The sequence below is a fragment of the Aspergillus alliaceus genome (genome assembly GCF_009176365.1).
Source record: "Aspergillus alliaceus strain CBS 536.65 unplaced genomic scaffold BDW43scaffold_33, whole genome shotgun sequence".
In the NCBI taxonomy this organism is placed as follows: Eukaryota; Fungi; Ascomycota; class Eurotiomycetes; order Eurotiales; family Aspergillaceae; genus Aspergillus; species Aspergillus alliaceus.
Genome location: NW_022474716.1, coordinates 30,944 through 48,672, shown reverse-complemented (window position 1 = coordinate 48,672; position 17,729 = coordinate 30,944). Strand labels below are relative to the sequence as shown.

Here is a 17,729-nt window from a genome sequence, read left to right as displayed (position 1 = left end):
CCTTTGCGCTAGGTGTCAATTTTCGAAGTGTGAAAGAGAATTTGCTCACTCCAGAATGATAGTTTTGAACTCTGGGCATGCTTCAACCCATTTCCGGAGAGCAATCTCCCCAATACCCACACGGCGAGCAATGTTAGTCCCAACGTCCGTTTCTATAAGCATCGCCGTTGCAAATGGAATCTGCCTAAAGTTGTTCGAAAAGGGGTGTGGGTCGTACTTTTGGAATGGATAGATATCCCCGTCAGGGTGGCGATACAGCAAACTGTCCACGTATTTCTGATGTATGAAAATGTAATTTGAGGTTAGCTTGCCAGCACATCTATGATGTTTCTAATGACACTTGGGAGTGTCTACTTACCTTCACTGCTAGGTTGTCCGATGTGTCCTCAGGAAAGATATCGAAGAAATTTGGGCATTTGCCTATACAATCCACGGATAGCAGGATGAATTCACACAAAGCTCCATGATCCAGCTGGTTGCGATGTGATACGTTGACCCTGCCTATTAACTCCCCATTGCTTGTTTGGACACTCAGCGCACTATTGGCCCGGGGTATAGCAGAATACATGATACGGAAGCATGTCACTTGAGTATGGACTAGGATCCGACCATAACCGGATGCTGCCACTTGGCAATCTTGATGACTGAATGTACTCCTAAGATCTGGGCCATCAAAGGCCTCTTGCCAGAAGACATCGTATGTGGGCCATCGCTTGAAGAGATCTTGAAAGCGCCCATATGCAGAGCCCAGGGTTAATTCAGAAGGGCAAGCCCTGTTGATGCAGCCTTTCGTCCAAGCTAACCACACTGTCCAAAGTATGTGTTGCTTTTCCTCCCCAATCGCGTTGGTAGTGGAGGGATAGTCATCCCATTGTAACCCCTGGCTTGGTCTGCAAATGGTAATTTCTGTTGCTGACTTTTGATTTGGCACTGCCCAGAGTGCTAGTCCGACGTTCGATGGGGAGTGGTTGATTTGTCCATGATATGAAGCCCATGACCAGGAAGGAAAGCCTTCTCGTCTCGTTCGCTCATCGTCAAGGTTGGGATGCCAGCGGATAGCCCTATCTATATGATGCGTTGGCAAGCCAAAATATGTATTAGGACCGTAAAGATTCCGCAATACCCCTGTAAAGGCCCGGATTGCGTCACCACCGAATGTGAGGTGCCTTGCAGTGTAGGCATGAAGCGAAGACCAATAATCACTCAGAGCGGGAATGGGTATGGACCCTCGTTGACCATAGTTGACTTCTAATAGAGGGTCAGTCCACCGATTCCCATCGCGACGCACAAAATAAGCACCGGCTTTTGTTAGAAAAAGAAGCTGTGCGGAGAACATAGCTTCCTGAAACGTCCAGCCTCGGGTTGGCCATACGCACTGAGAGTAGTATTGGTCAATATTGGATGTCGTTTCGGCGATTAGTATACCCCCCAATGAACAATATGCAGGTTTCCAGACACGGCGCGACCCGACACCAGGCAGTCCAGCATGGGCGTCCGTGCCGTCTAATGCAACGAGAGTACATGTGGCATTCTGATATACAAGAGTCATCTGATTTATTTGCTGATGTAGGTGCTCTGAGCTTCCCTGGTCTATGCAAAGCTGATCAACCCATAGATAGCTGACGCTCAACCGACCACACGCTGTCATGGCATCACGAATAGTAGAGGGCAAATAATCTCTAATAATCCCACCAGAGCTAGTAACTGCTTCTTTGTTCAAGATGACTCCCCCGAAAACATAGCTTAGGGCAAGATATTGACAACCAGTTGGTGCGTCGATCAAACGGTCTTGGTAGACATCGATGACTTTTAGTCCCTTAAGATTCCAAGAAAGGTGATCATTGATAGACTTTCCTGGGGGCGTTGCTTCAATCCAAGAACATACTTTCTGCCAGTCAACATACGTCTTGAGGGAGTTTGGTGTAATTGGCCAGCCTTGATGAAGTGTCCTTTCAGAGTCTAGGGACGCGGAACTATTTGACTTCCAAACCTCATGGCGTAATTCATATACCTCAGCTAACTTATCACGTCCCTTATCATTAATCAGACATCGGATGGTATGCCCATCATGACGAAGACAAATTGCCAGTCTAACTGGTATGCTCGACACATTTACACCACAAATGGTTCCATGATTTCCAATCAGCATGCTGAAAAAGTGGCAAAGTTGGCAGTATGATTGCCGGTCGCGGATTGTGTCCAAGGTCAGGATGTTGAGAAAAACCATTGTATTAGTTGTCCTGCATTTAAATATGTGATCGAGCCGCAAATGAGTGCAGAATGTACAAAGAGAAAGGTCCTTCGGGCGCCTCCAGGACTGGCATTTACTGCAGGGAGCATGAAACAGCTTAGCCAAAGATGACCGGCGGTGTTTGAAGCCCGGATATTGGGCCGTGTATTCACAGAGCTTGCAAGAAGTACCATGAACACTATCGAGCGCCCCAGTCCTAAGTATCTGTCCATTTTCCGTGTCTGGCTTATTGGGGTGTGCTCCGAAGTTAGAAGACATTATGAAACAAGCGTGTTGATCCAGGAACGCTATGATGGCAAGCAGACGCGGAGGACGAAAATTCCGGTATATATATGCCCAAAGGCTTTGGCTATTCGTTGGTCCCCATACCACGGAACCTGATGAAACAGAACCCCTTCAGCTTCAAGATGCGCTCGTATTTGCTTAGTCATTGCTACTAAGTTAAGACGCTATGCTTGAGTTGGTTTAACCTGATTTATGCTTGCATTGCTTGCCTTATCCTGCGCATAAACATCGCCTCTCCCCGGCACCCAGTACGTTAGTAATCTTTTATAAGATCTAATATACGGTACGTAGTTTAACTAGGTAAATCAAGTGAACCTTGCCATTCATACTTTAGAATTTAGCGACTCACATCGCAACATTAAGCACAGACCGGGGGCATCTTCATAAAAAACATGGCCACCCGCAAGTTCACAGAACAGGTCCCAGCCGACTTAAACACATAATTCCACAATGACGTCCCCGATAAGCCAAGATTCTCTCCAACCATGACCTAACGGCTAACAGGCTTACACGGCATTTCGGATGTCTGTATCGAGCTAGCCCGTAGCCCGCTGGCCTATGTCCTCGTCATCTCTATTCGTATCCTCTATAGAGGCGATCAGGGAAGACTGTAAACGGGAAACCGATCACTACTTCGACAGCAAGCTTTCGGCTAAACCGAGAAGGGTGGAAGGTAAACAGCAGGAAGTTCACCGGGATGATAAGCATGTACTGCATTTCCAAAAGATCAGCATAAGAAGCATATTCAGAAGATGGCTATGGCAACGCGACTGGTACAGACAGGCATAATGTGACTACCAACCTCACGAGAAAGGAGCCTCAGCCATGGTCAGCTGCATGAAGGCACTTACAAAAACAACAAAAGCACGGCATCACCATAACAATCACGAGATCGTATTTTTGGGGACCCGGGGCTAGGCCCTAGGGAGGGACGTGAGAGAGAAATGTAGATTAGGTTCAGAAAACAAGAAAGGGACCAAGCTGGTCCTCATGCTCTCTCGCGTAGCGTACCCAGTTTGTCCCCCTCGAAGCATCGGGTCTTGCCCAAAACGCATATAGAAACTGAAGTCCGCTGTAATTGCACCACAGCCCGGTTATAGACATGAATTCTTTGTATATAGTGTTGATGAGAGTCTGCTGTAATGTATCGACGCTGCATTCCGTGCCGGCAATAAACAACGGAAAGAAAAGGGCATGGGCAAATGAGTGGGGGGAGTCAGCAGTGATCGCACGTATTTCATAGAACAGAAGACGGACAAAATAGGTAATCTGTTGAGACGTTTTGTCTGCAGGGGGCGCCAATGCCTGGTGGATATAGATATAGCAGGCGTAATAGTGTGCTCGGATGACAGCGTCGAACCGATGGCGCGCCGTCTCATCATCGAAGACGCAGCTGGCGCTGGTGGAAACAAGAAGTGAAGCCTGATCAAGCTTGTCTCTCCACATACCGATGTCTACGTCTGGCGCCTCTCGGCCTTCTGATATCAGCTTGTGCCGATGTCGCTCGACCGCAGTTGCCTCGCTGATGATATCCGTGAATGTCCAGAAGTGATTCTGTACCGTGGACGGTGCAGCAGATGCTACATTTTTAGGACTTTGCCATCGAGTGAATGAAGTCATGCTGCTCAGTATGGTGACGTCTATTACCTCCTTAATGAGAAATTGGCGCACCTCGGCCTCTGGTTCACGCGGTCCCTGAAGGCGATATCTATCGATTATCGTGCGACACGCATTTAAATGGATCCCCCAGTTCGTGGAACGTGGAGTAAGCATCTCTCCGTAACAGAGAACAAGAGCCGTGGCTAGGATGGTCGACAATGAAGAACCGTCCGAGCTGGGCTCAATGAGCTCTAGCTCACGGCCTAGCTCGCGGTTCAAGGCTCGCAATGTCGCATAGTGAAGAAACCTATTCGCTTGTAGTATAAAGCTGTTCGCAGATTTGACCGACTTGTGAGCTGCAGAGAGGCTAAGAATTGAGAGTCGAAGACACAGAGAGTCCTGAGCTAAAGGAAGGACGACTTTCCGCCACGGATGATCTGAACGATCTAGCCAGGTCAATTGCGAAACCACTTCCAAGTGAAAATGGCGCAGTAGGTTGTCTATAAAGCTGGCCGATGCAAATTGATTGCTAAGATGGTGTTGCGCAGTCAGTGCATGGTTCGCGTTTCTCTCTTTGCTAGCCTCATTACTGTCGTTTTCGGACTGTTTATATTGTTTTCCCTTCCCCCATCGGAGTTGAACTGGATCGAACCCTGGGCAGGATAGCCCTCGAACGATGCACTTCTGGCATTTTGGGCTGGTTCGGTCGCATCGGATGCGCCGCCTGATGCAGAGACGGCAGTCTAGGGCTGTTACGACATGGGTTCACTCTACTTTGTAGTTGCGACAAACCTACCTCTCGGGCCCACCGCACGATTAGGGGGGAGTGAAGACACACGAATATTCTTCCTCATCACGGAACATTCTCAAGACGTTGGAGTTAAAAGGTTTGCTGATTCTTGTTCCCACTCAGCCCCGCATTGAAGATTTTTAGCGGGATTTTGAGTCTTGGCTTTTTACTCTACCTTTTGTCTCACCTCTTGGCCTGGCTTGAGGGAATAAAAATCAATCAGAAGATAAATTTAGTTAATCACCCCCGAGGATATATAAACTAGTTCCACTGTAGGCGAGGGAATCTTAACCTTCTAATACACGACTTGGTTCCTCTACCCTAGGATACTATATTAAATATGTAGATGTCCTTCTATCCCCGTGTGGTAGTGGAATCGTTATGTTACCAGGAGTACAAAAGGATATGTTAAAGGGCAGCGGCCAGGTTGAAGGCTCACTATCACAGTACGAGTCGAGTTCACTCTTACAACACCCTAGCGACCATATTATTTGGCTCCTATCATACAACAGCAGATGGAGCATGTGGAATAACTGATAGTCATTCATCAATGCCATCCAAGGCCTCTACATGTCTCCCCATAAATTTTCTAGAGCCCATTTACGATGAGTCTCATCCGTGATGCTCGAGCATGCCTCCACGAAAGCCATAATGATACCACTGTTTCCACTCCTTCCTATGTCTTTCAGACAACGCCACTCTGTGCCAATGGTCGCACCGTGACCGAGTAGTAGACGAACCGTCGATTCATGGCCATTGTAAGCCGCAAGATACAAAGACCTCATATCCCGGTCATCAGCCCGTTCAGTATCCGCCCCTTGGGACAGTACATAATGAACAACATTGTCCCTTCCACAGGTCGCCGCACGAAGTAGTGCATCGCCAAGATGTATCCACAAACGAGTCTGGTGATTCCTCTTAACATCCTCGATCATCAACCGTACCATGGCAAGGTCTCCCTTGCCCGCAGGTTCCACGACTGGTGGAACGCTCATATTACACTTCTCATGAAAGAACGTGTCTGCAGTGGCACCTTTGGCGAGTAATTTTTGCGCGATGGATATGGAGCCCTGCTTGGCCACGAGCGATAGAGGTGTGTCCCCAGTATCACATACCACGTTAGGGTCTAAGCCTTGTTCCAAAAGATAGTCGATCATGGAATCCTGCCCATGTTGTGCCGCCACGATCATCAGTGGGGTGTCTGGCGGCGGGTACAACGCCCACTTCGTCCAGCGACCCAGAGAAGGGATAGGGACTTTTCTTCCCTCCTTCTCTTCATGTAGGTCGGCACCTGCTTCTACCAACCTTTTGACTGTACTAACCAGACCGTGCTTTGCCGCCCATTGTAATGCGGAGCTGTCATGGTTGAGGACATGGAACCGATACAAATGTGTGACCAAGAGGTCATAGAGATACTTATTCGCTTGGCACAAAGCATTGATATCTCGTTGGGCTCCTAGAGATCCTGCAATGATAAGAATTAACTCAGTAGGTAATAATAGGAGCGACATGGTTCTACAGCTCTGTTCTGTTGATTGTCGAGAACATTGCCTTCCCCAGATAACTGAGCTAAACCTGATCCGCTCTAGCATTATTATGCAGTATGACTAATCCATACGGTGCATAACTAATATGCGTATGTGAAATATCTATGCATACAACCAGATATATGTACGACGCCATTCACTATGGAGACAACAACCTTCCCGCGTGAATACCACCAGTAATTAGAAGGTAATCGGAAGTATGATAGGCACTGGCATCAGACAAAAAGATATACAACCAGGACTTTTATATCAGTTTGACCACCCATCCGCCGCATCGGCGGCCCTTTATTCATAATATCTTCCAGCTAGGGGCATCGGTCACAAAGGTCAAGGATCATGTCCGCTCTCATGTACCTAAATGCAAATGATGCATGAGCATAGAGCCATTCATTAGCTTCTGCTGTTTCGCATACCTAGATGATATGCTATTAACTCTGACCTGCTTCTCAGCCTAACTTGACACCTACTGTGTTCGCCAGCGAGACGACAGCTGTATGCGGTCTATATGAAAACAGATACACCTTAAGTGTCGAAGCAGGAGGCCTTAGAGTAATCCTACCTTCGTTCAACGAGGGACCACTTGACAGCGTCTACATCGAAATGGGAGTATTGTTACTTTAATTCAACTTGTGTCCACTTGCTTCACTCTCCTTGGATTGAAAGTGGTGGGTCCAAGTTCCTTTCCTCCTATTGCTTATAACCCAATTCCAAACGATCTCGGCATTGGTGAGCTATTGATGCTACGGAAGTCGACTCCGATCAAAAAATAGTATGCAGCTAGTCCGGTACGTTCATTATCCAAGCTACGAGTTTCGGTCTCCAACAGGCAAATGCCTACAGTTAAGTGTAGAATGTCTCTTGCTAGGGGGTACAAGTTTTCAACATCATTCAATATGAAACCGGAAATACAAAGAAGAGAGCATTCCTGGCTGAGAACTGATACAAATTTCCATCGGTTATTCTAACCCCCCCACAACCCCCCATCGATTGGATTAAGTACCATGTTCAAGATATGGTGATTTGAAATGGACAACTCGGAAATAATCCGACAAGGGACCAGTGAGAGGGAACGTCGGTAAGTCCAAAAACGATGTATGTACTTCTTCCTAAGCATGGGAGACTTACCAACTAAGTTCTAGCCCCAGATCGTTATTTTTTGAATTCAAATTTTAGTTGTTAGGGGAAATGGAGGATCATGTAGACTGCATGCATGTAGGACGTAGATCGGCCCCGCTTCCCGTAGCCGAGAAGAATCCGGATACAGGTTCCCGAAAGAGAGCCCAACATCAATTTCAACCTCCACACTTTATACGACTCTCCGATTGGAAGCAATAGAGGGACTTGAGCTGCATGTACCTTTCATCATGGCACCAACAAAGCAACCATCCAAGCGAAAAAATGTGACAACAGCTTGCCTCTTTTGCCGCGAGAGTAAAGTAAAGGTTCGTACTCCCGGAACTTTAATTCCAGACCTGAATCAACCACATATATGCTCATCATAACAGTGTGATGGAGCCCGGCCTAACTGTTCGAACTGCGAAATTAAAGGCAAATCATGCTATTATCAACTGGGGATTGACAAGCGAAAGTATGTACTGCCGGATTCAGAATTCGAAATGATTTCCGTCTCACGATTACTCCCCGAGACGACGTATTATTGGTTCATCTATTGATATGAATAAAAATGCTCCTTCTAGATTATCTTTACGGCTTGCAGTGGATCTCCTTGTGAAACGGGTGGGCCAACTATACCAATTCATCAATGATCAAGGGTTTAGACCGCCGCCGATGTCCGAGGAGGACGACTCGGCTTTGCGGGAATTACTGCGCACGCGTGGATTGGAAAACATGCAGTCGGCCCTACATGAAGCAGAGAACAACCAAAAGGATATCCAAGAATCGAGAATTCATCATGACCCATCACCAGATAGAGAAGGCGAACTTTCTTTTGTCGACGATTTCAACCCTGAGCTCGTGGACCCGAGCCTTTTTATACTGTCCCTTCCGGAAGTGATTAAAGATACATCACCAGATCCGCATAACACGCAATCTGCTTCATCTCAGCCAACAACTTCGGGTGAATCATTTATCCAGGCATGCAGGGAAGATAACTTTGTCGAAACTAACACAGGAACTTCAAAAGAAACACACTTCGCAACCAGTACGTCTCCATCTGAAGGCGATCGGCCACACAGTGGAAGTGACGTTCGATCAAATGTAGTGCAGCCACGGCCTAGCGCATCACGACTACCGCTGTCCGTTCAGCAGCTACTAACCAATGACTCTGTGAGCCTACAGGGAACTTCAAGAGGAGATAATACCATCAGCAATAGCGAAGGGGTGGAAGAACTGGTTACCCAATTATCGGATCGAATGGGTAGTCTGCAGATCGGGTCCGATGGACACGTTCGATACTATGGTCCGACATCCCACTTTAACCTGCTGAGAATGCCCACTCCGGACAATTTGACTATCCACCGCACGATTCGACAGGATGGGCCAGATATTCTGGACCGCCTAGGAGTGGGAAAGGATATCCCTACAGGATTTGAAGAGCATTTGATTAACCTTTATTTCACGTGGCATAATCCATTATCTCAAGTAGTAGACAGGGAGATGTACGAATCAGCAAGGCAGAAGTGGCATACAAAGATGGAAGACACACCCTACTATTCTGAGTCTTTAACTAATGCAATGTAAGAACACACTCCCCAAGGAGGCTTCTCTCGCACAAGAAATTTATCTGACTGTCGAAGGTGTTGTCTCGGGGCGGCATTTGAGCCTCGTTATCATCCCAACTTCATCACGTATCCCAGATCAGTTTCTGACTTCTTCGCTGATCGTGCTAAGGCGCTTCTAGAGATTGAGCTGGACTCACCGACCGTGGCGACTGTTCAGGCAATGACAGTTCTAAGCGCGCATGATGTTGGATGCAAGAGAAACGCCAGAGGGTGGCTTTACAGTGGTTAGTATCCGTCGTTAGTTCTACTAGACCACAAGTAACAATTTTCAATGAAGGAATGGCCATGCGTTTGGCCTTTGATTTGGGATTGCACATCGATATGGCACCACATGTGACCGAGAGATTGATCAACGAAGCTGAGGCAGAGCTTCGTCGCACAGTATTCTGGGGGACTTTTACAGTTGATCAGTAAGGCAGCTCTTTGCTTAGTATCTTGGTCATGCTTACTGACCTACTTAACTTCCAAGTCTCTGGGGCTTTTCCCTTGGCAGACCCGTTCGAATTAACATGGAAGACGTCACAGTCGACAAGCCAGGTCGCAATCAGACGAACGATTCTGACCGAAAATGGGCCCCCTATGGTCTTCCTTGTCCACCACCCTCTTCCTTGGCTGCTTCTGTTCCTGATCCGGTTGATATTCTTAGCCAACATCGGATTCAGCTCTGCGAGATAATGACTCCACTCGGCCATGTCCTGTAAGTTATATAGTTATATATGGAATGATGACTGTACTCGATAGCTAATTAATCCTGTTAAGTTACGGGTGCTCCCGAGTCTCAAAGCGTGCACTGCAGGGATTGAATGAGAATACAACTGGCCGACTCCTAAAATGGAAAGCCAACCTGCCTCAATCCCTACAGGTCGATCTCGAGAACCCCGATACCCCTGCTTTGCCTCATATCCTACTTCTTCAGTAAGTCAGATATCCCCCGTACCGATTAATGACATGAGCTCACATCAACATTAGTATGCAGTATCACCAGGCAATCATCCACGCGCATCGCCCCTGGATTTCAAAACGCTATATCCAACCACAGCCACCACAAGGCCCAGGACATGTACACGCCCGGACAATGTGTATTGAATCAGCAATCGCCATATCCCAACTACTCCATCTCTACGAGACGCAATATGGTTTCCGACGCATGAATGTTCAAGCCGTCTCGATCACCTGTTCCGCCGCTCTAATGCTCATCTTTGCCACAATCGCAAGTCTCCAGCCCGAGGGAGACCAAGAAATCTCTGCGTACCTAAGCGTGTGCTTCCGAGCACTAGAAGATTTCGGGATATCTTGGGAAAGCGCGAAGAGAGCGCAGAACTTTCTGATCAGTTTGCAGAGACGGTGGGAATCCCGCATCCGGTCGTATAACTCTGCGAAGCGTGCGGTGTCTCAGTCGCAGAGTCGATCTCAGTCTTGCTTTCCTACGCCGAAGAGGGCTCGTGTATCGAGTGAATCGGATCTGCATTCAAGTGAGTCTGCCGTCTTCGTTGGTGGGGAGGATACACAGGAGTTCGACCCCAAGAGGAGCGAATTTCCGATCGACTCTGATATGATAGAGGAGCTGGATTGGTTGTGCACGGAGAGTTTACAAAATATGTCCACTTCGTGTTAACTTTCGTATTTTGTACTCTCTCTCTCTCTCTCTCTTTAAAAAAAAAAAAAAAAACTCACACTGTACTGCCAAGTTTTCGTGCGCCTTTACCATTTCAGCAAAAATTACCAATTGGTATGCCGCAAAATCTTGTTTTAACTAATTGTTATTCAACATTGAATACGCTAATGAAATTACATAGCATTTGAGGCACCTGACATATGCCTTGTGAATTGACCACCCGCGGAAGTTATGTGGATTGTTGAATACTATGGTAATCTGACCACATATAGAATGCCCCATAATTCCAACCTAGATAGGCCTTCTCGATAGTTTGGTAAGGATCATAAATCCGATCATTTTGATACTGAATCATTCGATATCTTACCAAGTAATTCAACATTCAAGAAGACTCTAAACATCCCCATCCCCAGCCTATGAATATATTTAATTCAGTGTGTGGACATACAATGGACCAGTTCAACTTCTCATTAAGGCCTTAGTATTTCAATTGCGTACCGTGAGTTCAATTCAAGTCGAAATAAACCATTGTTCTCACTTATGAATAATTACCCATACCACTGAAAAATCTCTACTTTTGAAGGACAAGTTGCGATACCTAACTTGTCACTTAATCGGAAATCAATCTCCGTTACTCTGTACCATAGGTGATCACCTGACAAACGATTTCTCACACAGCAACCACATTACAAATGAAGCCGTAGAGCCACATACAATTAGTATTATATAGAGGCATTTTGGACTATAACATTAAGCTTAAAAAGAAGCTACGTTAATTATCCCGAAAGGGCTGCGGTAGCCGCATTAGCCCCTTTCTCGACGATTTTATATTGTAGCGGCGTCTTTAACAATATTAGCAGCTAAATCACTAGTATCTTCCTGATCCTTAGCTATATGAGATTTAGGACATTCATTCTTGCCTTTTCTAATCTGCTTGATGTCATTTTGAGGCTGGATATAAGCTTCTTTAGCCAGGTGTTCCTCTTTCTTCTAAAGTTCTTTTTGCTCTACTTTCCTGATATGTAGTTATCTATTAGATTCAGTATAGCGTGTTTCGAAAGAGAGTTCGAAATAATCTCTCTGAGTAAATGGTGAAACTGATGTCGGTCCATTCTGTAGCATTATAGTAGATCTCCTCGACATAAGTCTGTTCTCACAATGGCTGTCTTAAGGCGTATGTAGCCTAGCTTTCATCCCTATATACTTGGATACTAGATTATGGGAGTGGTAGCATACCAACAAATTGATTAGCCCCTTCGGCAGGACGGATCCAACTGACGCGTCTATCAGTGTATATCTCCGCCCCGGGCTCGTGCTCGTTCAGAATTCCGATATCATCTAGTATTCCTGCCCGGAGGATTATTGTCTCGTCAGGAGTTCCAGCAGAATTTATTCTCAGCCCATAGAGCGGCGTTCCTATGGGTATCGTCAGTTAATGCCTTACCAAACTCGTTTTATAGTGCACACCGCAATCCGAACAGAAATAATTCTTAATATGATTTCCACTGTCTGACGTTTTTGCCACTTCTTTAGGACTTCCAGTGATCTTCAGGTCGGCACTTTTGACGACAAAATTATACGTGTAGAGAGTGCCGGTAAGTTTGCGACAATCAAGACAGTGGCAGAGTGCCTATTGAAAGAAAGTATAACACTAAGTCAATGAAGATAATCCGTACCTCGGACATACACTAACCGATGTTATAGGCTGGCCATTATATTGGATCCGAACCTTTCCGCAAAAACAGCCGCCAACAGCCATTTTCAAAGAGCAAGTGTCAGGTGCTATAACACTACAAAAGGGAAAGGGATTTTATGAAGAGAAATCAAAAAAAATATGTTTCCCCTGAAGTCGGTCCGGGAGAACTATTGCCCAGAGCATAACATCAGGACTAGAACCGCTTACAAAAGAAGGTCAATGAGTTTTGTTGGCCCCAACATAAGAGTGTTGAGTATGGACATTCAGCCAGAATTTTGGCGGGGTACGGGGTCATGATTGCTTCTGACTTGTATCTGGTTCTTGTTAGCATCCCGTGGGGTAAAAAGATCTATTTTTAGAAATGGGTTGATTATGTACGCTGTAAGTTATTACGGGTTAGCATGGTTACAGGTACGGGGCCCAGAAACAAAGCGTTAGTATCTGTACCCTAGCGATGTGCTGATATGCCGATGTGCTGCCCTTCATCTATGAAAGACGTCCTCCCTCCCTTCAACTGAACAGCGCAGTTCAGTTGCGGGTTTGCCGGTAACTCAGCTAAGGACTACGTCGGCACTGGCAAGGTTTTCTACGACTTTGTCCACCAGATGCGGACATTTTACCGATAGATGGGAGGCTACTCTAGCAGCAGCGGTAGCTTCTGGCGCATGAGCGGCCTTCCGAAGCCTATGGACGTGGATGACGGTAAGATGGAGACCGGCTATTGCCATAAGTGCGTTGCCATATGAAATGCTAGGCCTTAAGCTATTAACTATTAAGAAAACGGTTTAAATCGAAGCCGGAAGAAGCCGTGGGAGTTTCATATCAGTTGGTAGAAAGTGATAGCTTTTGCTTTTGTGGGGAGAATCCATTGACGGCACTATGATGTACTAGGCGACTAGGCGGTACTTATGGGCGTGGTTCTTCATAGCCCAAGGATGGGGAGGGATATCTGTTTGTATCTTATAACCATCCAGTCACATTCCTATCGCTTCATTTCGACAGTCATGTGGGTTCTTTTAGGAACAGTTTCCTGGTTCATCGCCGTCATTTGACATGACGGCTCGCAAAATGGCACGGCCTTCTTCTCGATCCTCGTCCTTGAAGATGCTTAACCCGTGGACTCGGAGAAAATTGAATTCAGTTCTGTAGTGCCTCTTTAGCCATGCCTTCTCGGCGCTTGTTAGAGGCCCAGAGGCAGTGGCTGGAATCTGACGAGAGGCCTGTAAGGCTGCAAATCTCTGCCGCTCGCTCTCGGGCCAGAAAGCATGAATCATGTATTCCTCGGACGAGTTAAAAGGCGGTGGCCCAACCTTGGGGCCGACTGGAAGCCCGCTAAGCCGGACTTCGAACACCGGGTACCTCGATTCAAAGGGTTGAAGTAGGCTACGGAGCGACCGTCGGAGAGCTTGGTAATAGAACCGGAGCTACCCAAGGAGCTTTCGGAGAACGAAGTTAAGACGTTGCAGTCATCCAGAAGGGGTTGTCCAATGATATTGCAGATGATGCTAGGAGCGTGCAGCACCTTCTTCAAGTGGAGGACGCCGTGCGAGCTCGGACCGGTCTGGGTTGGCGAGATCTTGGTGGGGAAGTCGACAGTTCCGATCCCAACGACCTTCGATCGAGTTCCCAAACATGTCCGTGAAAAAGGACACGAGCGGTGTGTAATCGTCGCCGAGCCAACAGCGATCTTTAGCGGCACTAGCCCAGTTGGGAGGATGGACTTAGCCCAACAGACAGAAAATCAGATGGCTCTTAGCCTTGCGGAGGGAAGAATACTCACTGAATGTCAGAATTGGTGGACCAAACCCAGGCGGGACAAGGAAGAGAAGAACTGCTCGTTCCTCCGAGACGGTGATGCCATAGCGAGGCACTGATTTCCAGTTAACTTTCGGCCGTCGGGGATAAGGAATTTGGAAATTCAGCTATTCTGGTAGATTGAGGGGGGCCCGAGCAGCCGGGCTACATTACGAGTGGATGGCCGACGGCAGACGAGGGTGGCAGAAAACCGAGCCGACCTACGCAGAGGAACACCTGACGCTAAGGCCCGTGTCGGTGAGCAAAACGCTTACAACGGCGTCAAAAGGCGGCCGATTCAGGCTTCCCATTCACAGTCTCATCATTTAAGTGGAGTATGCTAATAAGAAAGCCATTCTTATCTATATTATAGATATTCTCTGGCTGTATACCATATTTCTTTATCTTTCTATAAGCTCGAAGTATAAAGTATATTTATATACAGAATCAGCCTCCTGGCGTGAGGCATCCATGCCAATTGTATGGCGAGCAATAAGATTATATGTTGGGTGGGGATTCCGGTTGGTCCTGATTGGACCGGCCAATAAGATGATCCGGCCGGCAAGCGTTTAAGTGTTAGTGGTAGGATAGCTGTATATAGTAGGAATAAGAATGATCATTGGGATGAAAATGATCACCATATAGAGCCTTAAGATTATATTTGTTTAAAAAACAGTTAGGCTAGTGTTTTCTAGGCTTAATTCTAGTACTTTCCTTGGCGAGATTTCTCAGCAATTCATGTGTAGAACAAAGGCCACAGTTAATAAGTCTATTAATCTATTCATAAGCTCCTTGGTTTGTTACTGGTTGAGAACTTCCTAACTTTTATATTGGTCTTCTTATAACCCTTATATGCCACGGTGCCGTTTCGATCGTGCAGGTCGGCTTGCACCAAACTTTTTGGCAAACTTAGTGTAATTTATATTCTCTCCTAGCTCTAACGAGCTGATAAAGCCTAAAGCCGTTTCAATTGAGCCTACGACGAAAGAGTTATGGTGATTTGGAATCTACGCCTAAAAGTCGGTGTATAGAAAAAAGTTCGTCAGGCGATCAATCACCTACGGTATCTTATTGGCCATGCAGACGTACATTAAAATGATCCGAGAAACCCCCAGTCCCTCAGTCTCCGAGTCGAATAGGAACAGAACGACAATCTGTTCACTATTATGACAGACACAAAAACGGCGTTGAAGAAGAGATTTGATGGGCTCAGTTCGCGATTCTAGATCTGGGGGATAGCCGGGATTTCCGCCGCCCGAATAATACCAAATCCACTAGGCGCCCAGAGCGAGTGCTGCAAAAGCCTCCGTCGTTCCGGTCGACTCTGTGTTATTTTGCTGATGGTGAACTCTATTCCAGAGTGATGCTACTCGAATATCTTTCAGATACTGAAAGCTTGAGTTGCGAGAATCACTCCGAGGCACGTTGCTACTGTGTAAATAGATGGTATGAAACAGATGCACATTGCTTATGCTCAATACCAAGATATAAAGCCCAAAAATATCTTAATTGTTCCTGGTGCTTAAAGTAGGGTGATATGGGTCGCTTTGATGTTGCAACAAACTCTTCGAGTGTGGGACGCAATGAACAGCGGTATAGTCTATACGAAGATGCGCTTGTTGCGGGGATACGAGGAGGCTTTGGTTTGTCCAGACGACGCAGAGGAAAGTAACTTTTTCAATGTCAGGCGAGAGTAGGGGCTCTTTTTCTTGGGATTTTAAGTTTTATTCGTATAACTTGACTTGATGAACGAATTAGGGGTCTTAGCTCTCCCCCGGTGTCCCCGTCCTATGAAAATTTCTACGATGTCAGTCAGTGACTGACCGACAGAGATATTATTTGTTTAGATAAGCGAAAAACCCGGTAACATAAAGAAGCTGGAAAGTACCATACCTATCAAGGAATAAGACTATGTAGATGAGGACCTTCAACAAGACCATTCAAACTTCCAAGTAGGGATGGGGAGATGCGTCAGAGCAATCGTGGTGGTACTCATAGCTCGAGGACGATGTATACCACTGTGCTGATTTGAATGACGATAGTATCTGCACGAGACATTGGTAATTCGAACCCAAAAAGGAGCTGGAGGTTTTGGCAAAAGATTACTTGACTGCATGTGCACTGTAGGAGCTCCGTACATGATGATGACTTGCACTCAAAGCCACACCCTCGATTGCCGCGTAGAAGGGACTCGCGTGTCCTATAAAGGAAGAGAATCACGTCATTGATAGCTTCCTGTCTCAGTTCATTCATTGATCCTACAACTACATTTGACGCCAAGCACTTTTAGGGTTCGTCCGCCCTTACCTATGACTTTATCGGAGATTGGAAGCTCCCAGTTGGTAATTAAACCGGCACTTCATGACATGGCAATCGATGTTGATCCTTTGAACTGGGCAGAGAGTCGGAAAAACCAGGAATCCTAAAACCTCAACATAACATCTCGAGAATATATTGTGGGGGCTTTTTCCTCCAGAGCGTTGATCCATGTATCCGTAAAAAAAAAAATGCACAGCTTACATTCTTAGTAATTTATTAGGACAGCAATTTTAGCGAGCATCCCAAGAGTTAGCTTTCGCGGTATATGGCAGTGTTGACCTTAAATAACACGAAGCAGAATCAAGAGCGCTTCGATATTCCAGCTTTCACAAGCAATCTCAACCAAGCCCTTTTGCAGATAAGTAAGGCTTTCCTTCCAACCACCAGGGAGTATCTTTTTGAAAACTGAGGAGGCAAGTATTAAAGGCTCCACGGAGACTTGGATGCCGAAGCAACTCTCGTTCAGCGGTTCACAGACGAGTCCACTTTTGGTTGGCTCTTTGATAGGTTGCTCTTCGGTAGGCTCTGTGGCAGACTCTTCTATTGGCGGTGGAGTGGGTTCAAGTGATGTCTGAATAGCCCTAGATCCTTTTCTCTTCTTCGACCGCCCGCTCCTACGAATCGGCATTAGCTTTTTTGTATACTCTTTTGAGATTTCACTCTTCAGCAGGGCTCTAGATGTCATTACATGATTCTAGATGATGTGAGAGACCAGGCCGACAACCATATCTTCATCCGATTGGGCAAAAGCTATACTGGAATTGCGCAGTAATATCATAACTTCGCTGTCTGGATCAATAATATGAGTCGCTTGATTCACAGTGGTTGCCGAATACACTAAAAGATGAAACTTTCTTGGCAAACCGGGGAGAAGAATGAGGGCAGAGAATAATTTAAGATGAACCCGAGAGCCCAAAGCGGCCCAACGCGTACAGGTATTGACTGTTCTTTTACCGTACTGTGAAGGCGTGGCGGTCTTTGCTTTGAGTCGGTGTTGACACCCCCCCCCCCCCCCACAACACACCCCATACGACAAAAATTACGTGGTCATTGATTAGTGTGTCACTTACCAAGAGAGCTTTTATTCACCAT

General features: G+C 46.5%; 7 protein-coding genes across 7 annotated transcripts; 1 reads left to right on the top strand and 6 right to left on the bottom strand.

The window, feature by feature from the left end:
- Positions 1-45: 45 nt before the first annotated feature.
- Positions 46-2,509, bottom strand: BDW43DRAFT_320642 (HET domain-containing protein; the record flags this gene model as incomplete). Its single annotated transcript, XM_032049120.1, has 3 exons — positions 46-306; positions 359-1,990; positions 2,117-2,509. 3 exons carry the CDS (start codon positions 2,507-2,509, stop codon positions 46-48), a joined length of 2,286 nt encoding a protein of 761 aa, XP_031898419.1.
- Positions 2,510-2,827: 318 nt separating this feature from the next.
- Positions 2,828-5,021, bottom strand: BDW43DRAFT_281879 (transcription factor domain-containing protein). Its single transcript, XM_032042565.1, has 3 exons — positions 4,932-5,021; positions 3,339-4,878; positions 2,828-3,247 (listed from the first exon to the last, which is right to left on the bottom strand). Exons 1-2 carry the CDS (start codon positions 4,987-4,989, stop codon positions 3,494-3,496), a joined length of 1,443 nt encoding a protein of 480 aa, XP_031898418.1. The 5' UTR covers positions 4,990-5,021; the 3' UTR covers positions 2,828-3,247; positions 3,339-3,493.
- Positions 5,022-5,341: 320 nt separating this feature from the next.
- Positions 5,342-6,439, bottom strand: BDW43DRAFT_281874 (ankyrin repeat domain-containing protein; the record flags this gene model as incomplete). Its single annotated transcript, XM_032042564.1, has 1 exon — positions 5,342-6,439. One exon carries the CDS (start codon positions 6,434-6,436, stop codon positions 5,492-5,494), a length of 945 nt encoding a protein of 314 aa, XP_031898417.1. The 3' UTR covers positions 5,342-5,491.
- A 1,397-nt stretch (positions 6,440-7,836) lies between these two features.
- Positions 7,837-11,039, top strand: BDW43DRAFT_320641 (transcription factor domain-containing protein; the record flags this gene model as incomplete). Its single annotated transcript, XM_032049119.1, has 10 exons — positions 7,837-7,914; positions 7,978-8,060; positions 8,170-8,549; positions 8,784-9,168; positions 9,229-9,437; positions 9,491-9,623; positions 9,683-9,910; positions 9,973-10,128; positions 10,183-10,600; positions 11,010-11,039. The coding sequence occupies 10 exons, from the start codon at positions 7,837-7,839 to the stop codon at positions 11,037-11,039; spliced, it is 2,100 nt and encodes a 699-aa protein (XP_031898416.1).
- A 1,005-nt stretch (positions 11,040-12,044) lies between these two features.
- Positions 12,045-12,587, bottom strand: BDW43DRAFT_312804 (GFA family protein; the record flags this gene model as incomplete). Its single annotated transcript, XM_032047443.1, has 3 exons — positions 12,045-12,244; positions 12,296-12,458; positions 12,516-12,587. The coding sequence occupies 3 exons, from the start codon at positions 12,585-12,587 to the stop codon at positions 12,045-12,047; spliced, it is 435 nt and encodes a 144-aa protein (XP_031898415.1).
- Positions 12,588-13,523: 936 nt separating this feature from the next.
- BDW43DRAFT_134907 (uncharacterized protein) lies at positions 13,524-14,399 on the bottom strand. Its single transcript, XM_032038237.1, has 2 exons — positions 14,301-14,399; positions 13,524-14,222 (listed from the first exon to the last, which is right to left on the bottom strand). Coding segments are annotated over exons 1-2 (429 nt in total). The 5' UTR covers positions 14,302-14,399; the 3' UTR covers positions 13,524-13,794.
- Positions 14,400-16,258: 1,859 nt separating this feature from the next.
- On the bottom strand, positions 16,259-17,729 carry BDW43DRAFT_320640 (uncharacterized protein; the record flags this gene model as incomplete). The annotated part of the gene is made up of 8 exons (XM_032049118.1): positions 16,259-16,400; positions 16,468-16,576; positions 16,626-16,675; positions 16,748-16,841; positions 16,929-17,251; positions 17,298-17,311; positions 17,350-17,447; positions 17,708-17,729. The coding sequence occupies 8 exons, from the start codon at positions 17,727-17,729 to the stop codon at positions 16,259-16,261; spliced, it is 852 nt and encodes a 283-aa protein (XP_031898413.1).

Bases quoted from the DNA above. Each gene is read 5' to 3' on its own strand.
- BDW43DRAFT_281879 (XM_032042565.1), bottom strand. From the start codon at position 4,989: ATGAGGAAGAATATTCGTGTGTCTTCACTCCCCCCTAATCGTGCGGTG. The intron at 4,879-4,931 runs GTAGGTTTGTCG...TAACAGCCCTAG, and splicing joins TCGTGCGGTGGGCCCGAGAG to ACTGCCGTCTCTGCATCAGG.